At 40.7% G+C, this 16069-nt stretch overlaps 1 protein-coding gene across 1 annotated transcript in view; it reads left to right on the top strand.

The window, feature by feature from the left end:
- The window catches only part of LOC124803150 (lysosomal-trafficking regulator), a 593053-nt gene that overhangs the window by 77707 nt on the left and 499277 nt on the right, over nucleotides 1-16069 (top strand). The window contains exons 8-9 of the mRNA XM_047264331.1: nucleotides 6506-6643; nucleotides 8690-8910. Of these exons, the coding sequence (XP_047120287.1) occupies nucleotides 6506-6643; nucleotides 8690-8910 (359 nt within the window). The remainder of the gene's footprint in view (nucleotides 1-6505; nucleotides 6644-8689; nucleotides 8911-16069) is intronic.

Here is a 16069-nt window from a genome sequence, read left to right on the forward strand (position 1 = left end):
TGTCTTGGAGTCCTCAGCCAATCTCAGTAGGAAGCCTGTACCTCAGCGAAATGATGACAACCATTAAGCTGCCCACACTAAACATGTGACTCTGCAACACGTTAAATGCTGACTGACAGCAGAAATACTCACAGCCACTCAACTAGTCAGGACCACAGCTCAACATATTATTGAGGAGGGCAAGAATAGGTCATGGCAAGTATTTCTGGACTCAATCTGTGGCTCCACTTATTCTATAAAATGGGAAGCCATCAAGATGATTTCCAGTAAATGCAGTTGATCAGCTATAGTAGCAGTCTTGAAGATAAATGTCTACAGTTCATGGACATTGCCCAGGCTACAGCAGAACATTTTGCTATGGCTACTGCCATTGCCAGCCAGGATCCAACTGTCCGCCATACCTTTTGGCTGTGGAGAGGACTGCACTGGTGTTCATATTGAACAATTCTGAGTCATACAACTGTGAGACTCAGTGTCACTGCACCCAGTCGTGATTGAATCTTATACAAGAAGGTGTGAAACTTGAAAATGGAATTAAAGGAAATCCTGCTAGAACGTTTTAATTTGATATTGCAGACCAGACATTTTTTTCAACTAGAGGAGGGAAGTACTTTAGATATATCTCATCAAACCAGAAAAGTTCCAAATTTGCCTCAGTTGTTAAATAACAGTCATTTTGATGAGATGTGTCGCAAAGACCCTGCAGTGAGTGGTTAATTGTCATCTATTCTAGGCCAGTCATTTTCAGTGCACGTTTCCAGGTGGTGTTGATCCATTGTCGACAACCTGACCCAACTGTAGGTGGTTTTCCATTGTAGACAGCATTGTATAGAGAGATATTTTTGACATCAAAAAGGTGTATGACACTACTTGGAGAGAGAGTATTCTAGGGCAGCACCAATAACAGGTAGTCGTTTGGTCCTTGTTATTGAAACACCTTTTTAAATACTGAGCTGGAAAAGTGCTGTTTGATACTTTGGAGCAGGGAATGACTGTACCCAGAAAGGTGTTTTAAGTATTAGCCTCTTTGCCACAGCGATGAACAGTATAATGTCCACAATAAGGAGTCTTGTGCAGTGTTCCTTATTTGTGGGTGATTTTGGAGTTGTTTGTGCCACATACAACACTGCAACAGCAGTACATCAGTTACAATCCACAACTGAGAGATCAGGGAGTGGGCTGCTAAGACATAAATTTTCTGCGTATAAGTGTGTGTGTGTGTGTGTGTGTGTGTGTGTGTGTGTGTGTGTGTGTGTGTGTAATCATTCTTGTGTCATTTTAATTTACTTGACATACAAATGGACAAATGGGGAGACACCATTCTACATTTTTAAAGATGCAATGAGATTTTTGTTTGATGCAAAACTGCTGTGATTACCATTCCTAAAGGATCTGAAGGTAAGGTTGACAGGCCAAATCACTCCAGTTTTATAAGGCTCTCATGAGATCCTGGTTAGGCTATGGTTGCACAACGTACAGATTAGCAAAGCCTTCTTACTTGAAGATCACATTGACATTACCCACCTTAAGGGGATCAGGCTGGCCACGGGTGCTTACAGGAACAATTCCATGCCCAGCCTCTGTGCTGAGACTGGGGAACTGCCACTCACCATATGGTGGCAACTTCTCGTGGAGAACGGGATGTATATAGTCTCCACTGTTCCAAATTCTCCAGCATACCTTACCATTGCTTGTCTTAGAATAATATGGAACAAATTTTCTCTGTCTGTTCAGGAGCAATGAAGCCATATGGGACCTGCATAACGTGTGAACTTAGTCATTTGCTATGGGCGTAGTACAACCACAAACTTGCCCTGATTATTGCAAAGGCCCAAAGTAATTTTAGATTTACTGAGGAACAGGAAAGACTACACTCCTCTGTCTGTTTTTAATTCAATATTTTATGACATTTTAAATGAGCACCACAGTTGTATAGCTGTATCCATAGACCGGTCTATACAGGAGGAGACCCTCAGCTGCTCTGTTTGTTTCTCTGATTGTATCCTCAAGATCCATCAACTGGAAGAACTCCCTGTGTTTTATGCGGAATTATATGTGATTTTTAGGGCACTGGTGCAAGTGAGATGTCACTCTTCCAATGCTTGTATCCAAAAAGTAAAGCAGTCCAGAATATCCAGGATGTCCTTCTTTGGCTACAGAGGCTGGGGAAGGAGGTTGTATTCTGCTGTACATCAGGAATGTGGGTATTCAGGTAAATAATTTAACAAATGTAGCAACCAAAGAGGTGTGAAGGCATTATCAGATAGTTCAGTGTGCCATCCCCTTATGAGCTATCTCACTGCTGAGGTACAGAGTCATGGGTGAATGGGTAGAAGAATGCTGGTCGTGACAGACAATAATCTGTGCTTAATGATGTCAGGAGTAAAGTGGCCATGGTGTATCTTTTTCTGGTGACATAGACAAGATGTGGTCCTTCCCACTTGGCTTCATATTGGAGCTGAACTTCTGATGCGTGGCTTCTTGCTCCAGGGAGAGTACCCTCCATTATGTGGTGCTTGTGGTGTACATATCACACTGCACCACGTTTCAGTTTGCTGCATTTTATTTTCAGACAAAATGGCAGTGGCTGATTTCCCTTCAGATTTGCAATCTATTTTAGCTGAAAATGAGATGAATGTGGTACAAACTTTTAGGATTCTGTGAAATACCTGTCTTGCTCCAGATACATTAGAGAGGAGTTTTTAATGACCTACTATCAGTGTGGTTGGCTCATCCTTTTTTGTAAGTATTCAGCTAGCCACAGATCCCTTTGTAGTTATTTTAGGCTTGTTTTTGTATTATTTCTGTTTTAATCAAAGATTTTACAACAGTTGCCCAAATGGGCAATATTTTAAATGCAGCATACATGTGCGCACGCACCCTCACACACACACACACACACACACACACACACACACACACACACACGCACACACACGCACACACCCTCCCACACACACACACACACACACACACACACACACACACACACTCTCTCTCTCTCTCTCTCTCTCTCTCTCTCTCTCTCTCACACACACACACACACACACCAACCACTAAATAATCAAAGAAAGGGTAAAAGCAGAACTTAGAAGGGCTGTATAAAGGAGAGAGACTTGACAACAATATTATCCAAAGGTAAGAGGGGAGAATGAAGGGAAGGTGAGCCATAGAATACTGAGAGGCTGATCTGATAGAATATGGAAGACCAAAATTATAACAAGGCCCCTGGAAGAGATGGCTTTACTTCAGGATTATTCATATTCTTGGTAGAACCAGCTATGAGAAAACTATTCCACTTGATGTGCAAGATATGTGAGACAGGCAAAGTACCTTTACACAGATCTAACAATTCCAATTGTGTATGTTACCAAACTGTCACTTTACTCAACCATGGTTGCAGAATACTGACATGCATTATGTACGAAAAAATGAAATGACAACTAGAAACTTAAGTTGGGAGGACAGCATGTTTGGGTTCTGCAGAAGGGTAGGAGTAGACAAGGCAATACTGGTCCTCTGGCTTACCTTTGTTAACAGGTAAGAGAAAGCCAAATCTGCATTTCTAGCTTAAGTAGATTTAAAAAAAATTACAGTGTTGATTGGAATAACCTCTTTGAAATTCTGAAGTTATCAGGATAAAATATAAGAGGATGAATGCTATGGTCAGGATGCTAGGAAATGGCTGTAGAAGCGTCAGAAACGCCAAAGAAACATTATTAATTCATAACAACTTTATTCCTGCCGACTACAATGTGGCTTGGTGATATCAACGATCTTCCCCGAGTCCTCGCTGACTCGTAGTGATGCCACCAGATCCGGACCGCGCAGTCTTGCTAGTGCAGCGCCGCGTGCTGTGATGTAGCGGAGGAATGTCCTTACTTCGGCCACGTGTGGATGGTGGCACCCAGCTAGCTGGCGGCTCGGCTGCGGACAGCAAGAGGCTCCGGGTTGGAGTCCCTGGAGCTGTCGGCACCAGAAGCGTTCCCGTAGTGCGGAGTGTACTCTATCCCACCCCGTCTTCTTCCCTGCTCCTCCTGGTGGCTCGTCCGCAGTAGACGGGCGGAACGGGCTGCAGTCCCCCAGCGTCGTCGGCTCACCCGGTTGTTACGGCGGATGCACAGGGCCTAGGCCCCACACGATCTCGACGACGGCTCACTGATGTGGTCAGCATTGGCGGTGAGCGAGACTGCCGTGATGTCTGCTTAATCCTGGGTTGATGATTGACAGCGGCAGCACAACATCTCCTTAATAAAGATTAACATGTCGATCACTGAGCTGAGTGCTACGCAGCGACCCAGTACACATCTACTGCAAGTCTAACTGCAATTGCAAGTGCCTTGTTGCTATCCAAGCTGGCGTATATAAAGGAAGCACGAGCGACATCCTGACGTCATGCTCGTTTGTAATGACCGCATTCGTTCCACTTATAGTGCTGACTTATCTGTCGTACTCGCCCCTTAGGTGTTCTTGCGACAGAGTTACGTGTTGTTGTGGCAGACTTACGCGAAGTTGTGAAATGCAGTACAGCTGACGCTATACTTCTGTCTTGCACTCTACAAAAGTCTCCATCTAACGCAAACCCACGTGCTAAGCAATTCTCTCTCACCTGCTGTGTGTAACCAGGCCATTGCCCCTGCGTGGCGACACATTCCATACATGTGCAATCCTCATAGCTCTTGCCTAACCTACTGCCTCTGTCTCTCGGAATAGGCAATGAAACATTGACAATATTCCACGTTTCCAACTCTTTACTATTCCGCGACACTACAGTTATCTACGACTTGTAGTGGAAGGAGTATAGGTAACAACAACTCACCATATAGTTGAGGCAGTGATGTAGAAAACACGGAAAATGTCGCTGTGGTGTTGTAGGTGCTTACAAACCACCACCTCATAACCTATAGTGGCTGTGTCTCCTGTGTCTTGAGTGCTGACACCATTTACCTCTAACTGCATGCTCAGCCCTTTACACAGACCAGTTTATTTCATTGCCTTGTGGACTTAGTAGGGAACATATTTCTTTGTCCAGTTCTGTCCACCATTCCTCAAGGAGAGTACTTGCTGCACATGTAGTGTTCTGTAAGCTAAATGCACTTCATGGGTGCCAGTGTGTGCCACCGTCCTATTGCCAAAAGCTCCTGGTTTGTTTCGACAGCTGTCACATGGTATGGTGTTGGGTAATTGTGTGCCACAGGAAGTGGGGATCTCGGCTTAACTGCATGTCTCATAAGGGCGATATAAAGATCTGTAAAAAAGACCACAACCTTGAGGAGTCCTGTGTTCTAGTGTGATGGACAGCATTAGTTACTCGTTGTGAACATGTGTTAAGTTATTTGGCATTTTTAATTACAGTACCCTATAAAACACTGTCACAGTGCATTGTGAGTTGGTGAGTACTAGTGGAACAAGTCATCAAGGAACCCTTCATCAAAAAGAGAGAATTCTTATACTTTTATCATTATACTCTCTCACTGAGTTACAGCTCTGTTTAGATAAGAATTACACAAAGGGGAAAGAAAGCTTTGGTCAGAGTCGACCCATTTACACCCACAGCCTGAGGTCTTTTATCCTAGCCACTTGGTTACTGCACTACCATATAATGCTTGATCTGAAACCAATGTGAGAGCTAAAACAATTTGCCACATGACAGTAGTGAAGTTGGCAACTATGAAGGGACGTGAGCACTCTCAGCCCTCACACCACTTAAAAGGGGAGGCCTGGAGAAATGTGGGTGAGTTCTTCCCTCACCAGTGGTTCAGCTGCTCATATGACTGTCCAGATGTAGGTTTTCCATGATTTCCCTAAATCATTTTGGACGGTACCTTCAAAAGGGTGTGACCTATTTCCTTACCCGTTGCTCCTCGATCTCCACGGGTGCTCCATCTCCGAAGACATCATCATCGATGGGACATTAAGCTCTCGTCATTCCTTCCTTCATTCCTCCCTTCGTCTCTTTATTCTCTCTTTTTGAAGGAAAAGTGGTGGCCCCCTTGGGCCTTTGTTGCATTCAAATTCCATTCTATACCACATTTTCAATTTAATGACATGTCCAAAATCTGCTTCTAATGGACGTGATCTTTTACAGCCAAAGCAATAATTCTTTTGCAAGAGGACTTATCTGATAGCTACTCATCATGTAGTGGAGATGTTGAGTCATAGACAGGAACAACAAAAAGTGCTAAACAAGGCCTTTTGGCTGAAAACTTACTTGTTTAGTAGTCTTTTTGTTGTGCTTGTCTGAGAGTCAGCATCTCCACTGTAAGGTGAGTAGCAATCTGTCCTATTCATAGTATTGTCTTTATGCTACCCTCGATTTTCCATTGTTTGATTTAGTCTGATAGCTGAATGATATCTAACAGCCTGAGTGCCACTCACCACCTCTTCTATGTGGTGGTTTGTTGAACCACTGTTTAAGCAGCCTTGGATTTTACTTTTATGAAAATTAAATATGAAAATTTCATAAATTATTATAATTGAAGGAGCTGTTTTCTATTTAATTAAGGTTTTGGAAGATGTGGTACACCGTACATCAGCAGCTATTAAGCAGACAGAGGATAAGGGAAATGACGATGAAAGTGCATCTGTGTGTGGTAGTTTTGCAACTGTTGCCAGTCCTCTTACAAAGGAAGATGCCATGAAGGTATGTGGAGAAAAGTCTCACTTGCGCCAATTATTCATTTTATGATTTGTGAAGTAACATTTAAACTTTTGCTTGCAGAATGTATTGTTCCTGCAGTCAAATGTATGTGTTTTCCATTTGTGTTCCCTTCCGTCTTTGTGGACAGACACTTTTTAATCTTTATTTAATCTATTTTGTGTTACTCCTGCTGCTCACCAACAAAGGACATTCCTAAGAAGTAAATTTGATAGCTTGTAAGGAATCTGGTCAGAGTGGCCATAGATGAGTCATGTGGGCATAAGGTGCGCTTGTTTGTGTGAATGTGTGTGTTTTCCTGTCTGAAGAGGGCTTTGGCTGAAAGCTCATTTGTGGCAGTCATTGTCGTGCCTGTCTGCAACTCAATGTGTCATTTTCATGGTGAGTCGCAGTCTGTCCTTTATGTGATATTGTTGATACACCAAGCTGGACTTCTCATTGTTTTAATAATAATAATAATAATAATAATAATAATAATAATAATAATAATAAAATAATATAAAGATATTCATAAGTTAAAGACACGTCACAGAGAGTCCATAATGATATATCATCATCATAATTTAAAATTAATAGTGAATAAATTTTTACTAGTCTCTGCATGATTATTATGGCTCAAATAGTTATGCATGTCTAGGGGACCAGAGAGGAGGTGTGCACTTTTGAAATAGCGATGCCTTTTCTTAATAAAATACAGTATCATGGATATTTCTTAAATGGAATTTCAGTCCACAGTGGTCTTGTGTACCTTTGAGCACTGAGTAATATCATGCACCCAGTGTACTCTCAACCCGAGAAAGAGGATTTAATAAATGCAGTGAACTTAATAAATAATAAATACAGTGGACTGAATGCTGAACTTCATGAATCTCAGTTGCTCTTACAGTAATTTATATTGCTGTCCCCACAACCAGTCTGAGTTTCGGTATACCCTGAACAAGATCATATTATTTTCTCTTGACTGCTAAAGTTAGTTGCTGTCCACACAGTAAGCAGAGTATGCTCTAACAATAAAGCTCATGGAAGTTACAGAGGAACTGGATCATACTTTATTGAAGTTACTACAATACAAAGCCAACTGTGAAAAAGAATCTGCGACATTTTGATATCGGTGCCCCCTCATGTAATTTTCTTATCTGCCACTGTACTGAAATATTACTTTTGTATATCCACAAATTTATTCCAGCATCTGGGAGGCTGGCCACACTTTCTTCTTTGATGTGGAGTCTATTTCCATATGGTTTTGACCAAATTGTGTCTGGCATATGTTGTAAGTGACCATACCAGAGTAGACACTTTCTATCTTTGCAGTTTATAATTGTGCTTCCAATGCTCATGATCTCTCTGATTCTGTCATTTCTGACATGATCAAGCCTGATATTTAAAATCTGTAAATTTACTTGTAATGAATACGAAAGCATATTATATAGCATCATTAAAATAACTCCATTGTGATTCTGCTGGACGATAATTCTCAAGTAGTGACTGTCATTCACTTCTTTGTGGACTTTTCCTCATGAGTACATCTCCATTTCTTCATTCTCTGTTGCTTCCTGAAATAATTACTATTGAACCATTTTCCAGAAAATATTTCTTCTTCAAAAAACGCAGACGTGAATTATGAGTAAATTATTCGTATAGTATTACTGAAATTCATAAAATTAATATGCATGGCACTGCATTCAGCTGTTGATTCCTTTGTGACACTATTACACCAATATTCAAATTATGTGTTTTCGCTCTGCTAACTTTTACTGGAGGTTGTGCAAGATGTGCGATTTCTTAAAAATTCCATGAATGGAGTTGTTTATAAACAGCTGTTCTAGGTATTGAACTCACTGATTCTGGAAGCTTGAGGTTAGATAGTGCCATTTTCACATTTTAACCGACATAAATCTAATCTTTCCTGTTCATTTGTGGACGGGATTTGAGAGTGTGATATTTTATTTTTGTGTAGCATTGTTTGTAGCGTGCTTGACTTTGATTTATTACCATAAATTATCATTACTTTTTTATGTTTTAATGTGCTAGGCCCAGAATGTGGTCTACGGAATATCCCTGGCTGTTCTCGTGTTTGTACGGGGAATCCTCGTCACTCACCGTGGGGGTGGCACCGACAGGCTGCATGACGCTCTCGAACTGCTGGGGCTGTTTCTCCAAGGAAGAGGAGCACGACTTATCGAGTCTGCCATCAGTATTGTCGTTGCTGTGCCATTTGTTGAAAACTGTGTCTCAGTGAGTCGTGCCTCCAGGTAATAAGAAGACTCCTACTCTTTCTCATAGTGTGAATGTTAGTCATTTTTTAAATTTTATCATGATATGTTAAAATAGCTGCTTAATTACAGAAGCACAGTAGTGCCATCTATAGAGTACCATATTTACCTGAGTATAGGACAACCATGAATATAAGACAACCCCCCTATTTGTAACAGACTCTGTGAGAAAAATTTGTTTTTAACACATTCTGACTAATCAAAATTACAAGCTATTTTATTGACATAAAGTATCTGCCAAAAATTTAACATTAAAACTCTTCTAAACATATGCCATTTATTGTCTACATTTTAATATCAGTAGGATAAATGAAGAAAGTGCAAAAAGGTAAGAATTTAAGGAGATGGGACCTGGATAAATTGAAAGAACTAGAGGTTGCAGAGAGTTTCAGAGAGAGCATTAGAGAACAGTTGACAAGAACAGAGGAAAGAAATACACAAGAAGAAGAATGGTTAGCTTTGAGGGATGAAATAGTGAAGGCAGCAGAGGATCAAGTAGGTAAAAATATGAGGGCCATTAGAAATCCTTGGGTAAGAGAAGAGAGATTGAGTTTAATTGATGAAAGTAGAAAATATAAAAACACAGTAAATGAAGCTGGTGAGAAGGAATACAACCGTCTCAAAAATGTAATCAATAGGAAGTGCAAAATGGCTAAGCAGGGATAGCTAGAGGACAGATGTAAGGATGTACAAGCATATGTCACTACATGTAAGATAGATACTGTCTACAGCAAAATTAAAGAGAACTTTGGAGAAAAGAGAACTACCTGTACGAATATCAAGAGCTCAGATGAAACCCAATTCTGAGCAAAGAAGGGAAAGCAGAAAGGTGGAAGGAGTATGTAGAGGGTCTATACAAGGGCAATGTACTTGAGGACAACATTATGGAAATGAAAGAAGATGTAGATAAAGATGACATGGGAGATATGATACTGTGTGAAAAGTTTGACAGAGCACTGAAAGACCTAAGTCGAAACAAGGCCCCGGGAGTAGACAACATTCCATTAGAACTACTGATAGCCTTGGGAGAGCCAGCCCTGACAAAACTCTACCATCTGGTGAGCAAGATGTATGAGACAGGTGAAATATCCACAGACTTCAAGAAGAATATAATAATTCCAATCCCAAAGAAAGCAGGTGTTCACATGTGTGAAAATTACCAAACTATCAATTCAATAAGTCATGATTGCAAAATACTAACATGAATTCTTTAAGAGGAATGGAAAAACTGGTAGAAGCTGTCTTTATCTTAGAAGACAGATTAAGGAAATGCATACCTACATTTCTAGCACTTGCAGATTAGAGACAGCTTTTGCCAATGTTGACTTCAATACTCTCTTTCAAATTCTGAAGGTGGCAGGTATAAAATACAGGGAGCGAAAGGCTATATACAATTTGTACAGAAACTAGATGGCAGTTACAAGAGTCAAGGAGCACGAAAGGGAAGCAGTGGTTGAGAAGGGGGTGAGACAGGGTTGTAGCCTATCCCCAACCTTATTCAATCTGTATATTGAGCAAGCAGTAAAGGAAACATTAGAAAAATTCAGAGTAGGTATTAAAATCCATGGACAAGAAATAAAAATTTTGAGGTTCACCAATGACATTTTAATTCTGTCAGAGACAGCAAAGGACCTGGAAGAGCAGTTGAACGGAATGGACAGTGTCTTGAAAGGAGGATATAAGATGAACATCAACAAAAGCAAAATGAGGATAATGGAATGTAGTCAAATTAAGTCGGGTGATGCTGAGGGAATTAGATTAGGAAATGAGACACTTAAAGTGGTAAATGAGTTGTGCTATTTGGGGAGCAAAATGTAGACTGGCAATCGCAAGGATAGTGTTTCTGAAGAAGAGAAATTCGTTAACAACGAGTATAGATTTAAGTGTTAGGAAGTCTTTTCTGAAAGTATTTATAAGGAGTGTAGCCATGTATAGAAGGGAAATATGGGTGGTAAACAGTGTAGACAAAAGAGAATAGAATCTTTCAAAGTGTGGTGCTGCAGAAGAATGCTGATTAGATGGGTAGATCACATAACTAATGAGGAGGATTGGGGAGAAGAGGTATTTGTGGCACAACTTGACTATAAGAAGGGATCGGTTGGTAGGACACATTCTGAGGAGGGATCAAGTGATCACCAATTTAGTATTGGATTGAAGCATGTGTAGTAAAAATCATAGAGGGATACAAAGAGATGAATACATTAAGCATATTCAGAAGGATGTATGTTACAGTAGTTATTTGGAGTGGAAGAGGCTTGCACAGGATAGGGTAGCATAGAGAGCTGCATCAAACCAGTCTTTGGACTGAAGACAACAACAACAACAACAGGAGAAATGTCACATGATTGATTGAGCAACGTTGATACTGTATCAAGCACTTTGGTGTATCGGGAAATCTCGAGCCTATTGGTATTCGAGTATCGTTTGCCGGGCTCTGCCTTCTGAATTCTACTAAGTGACTCTGCCTGTGCCTTGTATAGCCAAAGCTTCATCTCTAAGTGTAAAATGATCCTTATAAATGTAAAGCTACCCCTTTATGCGCTACTAAACAACTTAAAAATGTTGACCTCAACAGAAATAGTTTAATCTACAACTATAAGACGACCGTGTATTTTTCGATTTAGGAATTCGGGGAAAAAAATCTCATCTTATAATCATCTCATATTGATCAATCAAAGCAGTCTCTAAGGACTGCAATGTATTAATGTAAATTTTTATAACTGTCATTTGTAGGACTCCAAATGTTCCTCCATGCTCTTGTTACTTGAGAAAATTTAAGTGATGAGAATCCTCTGTAAAGATGTAATAGTTACTGCTAGGACAGAATTACCCTGGAAAACAGTTTTTATTTTATTTATTTATTTTTTTGTGCTGGGGGGGGGGGGGGGGGGTGGAGGGTTGCTATTGATAGGATATCGACAGTGCTTATTTTCTGGATCTTATATTTGGGACCTTGCCTTGAGCTGCATGACAGTGCTTGTTTTCTGGACGTTATATTTGGGACCTTGCCTTCAGCTGCTACTGGAGAAGTTTGAAACTCTGAAAGAAGTGAGAGGCTGCATTGCATGCACAGAAATCATACAATAATATTGGTAGTAGCAAATTTGGGACACAAAAGACAGCTGCAATTGTGTGGTAAGGATGCTGCTGTCTAGAAAATTAACTCCAGCTGGCTGCATACAGGACATATTAAATAGAGCTGAAAGTGGAGCTCTTAAAAAGTGGAAATCCTTCGCCAAAAGTACAAAACAAATAAAGCCGACAGTCCCCAGATAGCTGTGGCTGCTGACAGACAAAGGTACTTATTCCATATCCAACATGTCTGTAGAACATTTCCTTGTGTAATGAAGAAACGAAGACTTGTAGGACAGAAGAGATGACTCGTGTTACATAGGCATCAAAGAGTGATTCTGTTCTTCTTGGGAGCACACAGCACAGCACTGTATAAAGCCCTCTTGTTTATTCTGAGGATTTGGAAAATAAACCCATTGGTTCAGAAGAATATTTCTGAGAATGAGCCAAAGAAGAGAAACATTTGAAAGATAAAGAAGTAATATGAAAATTTATGTCAAGCAAAGGGCAAATTGAAATATAGTTTTTGCATGTTATTACTCGTGGGACAGCAACAACCACACCAAGTGCTTTCTGTTTCTCTTCAAACCTGAAGAATGAACTTAATTTAGAATGCATGCCACATAAAGTATAGCATACACTTTGTGATGAGTCATGCTCTGTTCTGGTGTAAAACAAACTTTGTATCTATTCCTGCCTGCATTTAAAAAAATTAACACTCAGTTTTAGTTGTAAGGACTGGATGTCTTCGTAGATGCTCAGCTTCTCCATTTACTTGCACTGTTCTTGGAATTTACAAAATACATTGTGAGTATTGTAGCAGTTACATCAATCAGTTAATATGAGCGATTTTAGAATGCTACACAGAGCACCACACCACCACCACCACCACCACCACCACCACATTAAATGTCATCTGCATATAGAAAAGTATGACATTTTGGGAAACTTTTCCTGTTTCGGGGCTTTATATTAATGATCTTCCTCCAGAATTCCTGTTCTTCCTGCCACTGTACTTCACTAATTCACACCATATCTACCTTCAACCCGTGCTTTTCTCTTTCCTAGTTCTCTAGAGTACATACCTGATTATGGGATCTACAATTACACTCTCTGACACTTAGAACACCAGTTTTGACTTTCCTGATGACAACATACTCCTGAGTAGCCTGATTCCAGGTACCTGAATGGAAGACTGTTTTAACCCTGGATTATTTTACTCTAGATGAGTCTTACATCATTCAACCACACAGATCTGCGTACCCTTCAGAAAAATGATTGCTGTAGTTTCCCCCTCACTTTCAGGTGTTTGCAGTACCAGCACAGCAAGGCCATGTTGTCTAAAGTTACGGGGCCAACTCAGTCAATAGTCCAGACTGCTGCCTCTGCTACTACTGAAAAGACTGCTGTGTGCTTCTTCTACATCTACATCTACATAATTACTCTGCAATTGACATTTAAGTGCTTGGCAGAGGGTTCATCGATCCACAATTGTACTCTCTCTCTACCATTCCACTCCTGAACAGCGCGCGGGAAAAATGAGCACCTAAACCTTTCTGTTCGAGCTCTGATTTCTCTTATTTTATTTTGATGATCATTCCTGCCTATGTAGGTTTGGCTCAACAAAATATTTTCGCATTCGGAAGAGAAAGTTGGTGACTGAAATTTCATAAATAGATCTCGCCGTGACAAAAAACGTCTTTGCTTTAATGACTTCCATCCCAACTTGCGTATCTGCCACACTCTCTCCCCTATTACGTGATAATACAAAACAAGCTGCCCTTTTTTGCACCCTTTTGATGTCCTCCGTCAATCCCACCTGGTAAGGATCCCACACCACGCAGCAATATTCTAACAGAGGACGAACGAGTGTAGTGTAAGCTGTCTCTTTAGTGGACTTGTTGCATCTTCTAAGTGTCCTGCCAATGAAACACAACCTTTGGCTCGCCTTCCCCACAATATTATCTGTGTGGTCTTTCCAACTGAAGTTGTTTGTAATTTTAACACCCAGGTACTTAGTTGAATTGACAGCCTTGAGAATTGCACTATTTATCGAGTAATCGACTTCCAATGGATTTCTTTTGGAACTCATGTGGATCACCTCACACTTTTCGTTATTTAGTGTCAACTGCCACCTGCCACACCATACAGCAATCTTTTCTAAATCACTTTGCAACTGATACTGGTCTTCAGACGACCTTACTAGACGGTAAATTACAGCATCATCTGTGAACAACCTAAGAGAACTGCTCAGATTGTCACTCAGATCATTTATATAGATCAAGAACAGCAGAGGTCCCAGGACGCTTCCCAGGGGAACAGCTGATATGACTTCAGTTTTACTCGATGATTTGCCATCTATTACTACGAACTGCGACCTTCCTGACAGGAAATCACGAATCCAGTCGCGCAACTGAGACGATACGCCATAGGACCGCAGCTTTATTAGAAGTCGCTTGTGAGGAACGGTGTCAAAAGCTTTCTGGAAATTTAGAAATACGGAATCAACTTGAGATCCCCTGTTGATAGAGGCCATTACTTCGCGCGAATAAAGAGCTAGCTGCGTTGCACAAGAATGATGTTTTCTGAAACCATGCTGATTACATATCAATAGATCGTTCCCATTGAGGTGATTCATAATGTTTGAATACAGTATATGCTCCAGAACCCTACTGCAAATCGACGTCAATGATATAGGTCTGTAGTTCGATGGATTACTCCTACTACCCTTCTTAAACACTAGTGTGACCTGCACAATTTTCCAGTCTGTAGGTACAGATCTATCGGTGAGCGAGCGGTTGTATATGACTGTTAAATAGGGAGCTATTGTATCGGCGTAATCTGAAAGGAACCTAATCGGAATACAATCTGGACCTGAAGACTTGCCCGTATCAAGTGATTTGAGTTGCTTCGCAACCCCTAAGGTATCTACTTCTAAGAAACTCATGCTAGCAGCTGTTCGTGTTTCAAATTCTGGAATATTCCATTCGCCTTCCCTGGTGAACGAATTTCGGAAAACTGCGTTCAATAACTCCACTTTAGCGGCGCAGTCGTCGGTAACAGTACCATCGGCACTGCGCAGTGAAGGTATTGACTGCATCTTGCCGCTTGTGTACTTTACATACGACCAGAATTTCTTTGGATTTTCTACCAAATTTCGAGACAATGTTTCGTTGTGGAACCTTTTAAAGGCATCTCGCATTTAAGTCCGTGCCAAATTTTGTGCGTCTGTAAATTTTAGCCAATCTTCGGGATTTCGCGTTCTTCTGAACTTCGCATGCTTTTTCCGTTGCCTCTTGTGTACCATGGCGGATCAGTTCCATCTCTAACCAATTTATGAGGTATGAATCTCTCAATTGCTGTTGCTACTATATCTTTGAATTTGAGCCACATCTTGTCTACATTTGCATAGTCAGTTCGGAAGGAATGGAGATTGTCTCTTAGGAAGGCTTCTAGTGATACTTTATCCGATTTTTTAAATAAAATTATTTTTCGTATGTTTCTGGTGGATTTGGAAGAAACGGTATTGAGCCTAGCTACAACGACCTTGTGATCACTAATCCCTGTATCAGTCATGATGCTCTCTATCAGCTCTGGATAGTTTGTGGCTAAGAGGTCAAGTGTGTTTTTGCAACCATTTACAATTCGCGTGGGTTCGTGGTCTAACTGCTCGAAATAATTTTCGGAGAAAGCATTTAGGACAATCTCGGAAGGTGTTTTCTGCCTACCACCGGTTTTGAACAAGTATTTTTGCCAACATATTGAGGGAAGGTTGAAGTCCCCACCAACTATAACCATATGAGTGGGATATTAATTTGTTATGAGACTCAAATTTTCTCTGAACTGTTCAGCAACTATATCATTGGAGCCTGGGGGTCAGTAGAAAGAGCCAATTATTAACTTAGTTCGGGTGTTAAGTATAACCTCACCCATACCAATTCGCATGGAGTATCTACTTCGACTTCACTACAAGATAAACCACCACTGACAGACACAAACACTCAACCACCAATTCTGCTTAATCTATCTTTCCTGAACACCGTCTGAGACTTCATAAAAATTTCTG

Source organism: Schistocerca piceifrons, chromosome 6, assembly GCF_021461385.2.
Source record: "Schistocerca piceifrons isolate TAMUIC-IGC-003096 chromosome 6, iqSchPice1.1, whole genome shotgun sequence".
Classification (NCBI taxonomy): Eukaryota; Metazoa; Arthropoda; class Insecta; order Orthoptera; family Acrididae; genus Schistocerca; species Schistocerca piceifrons.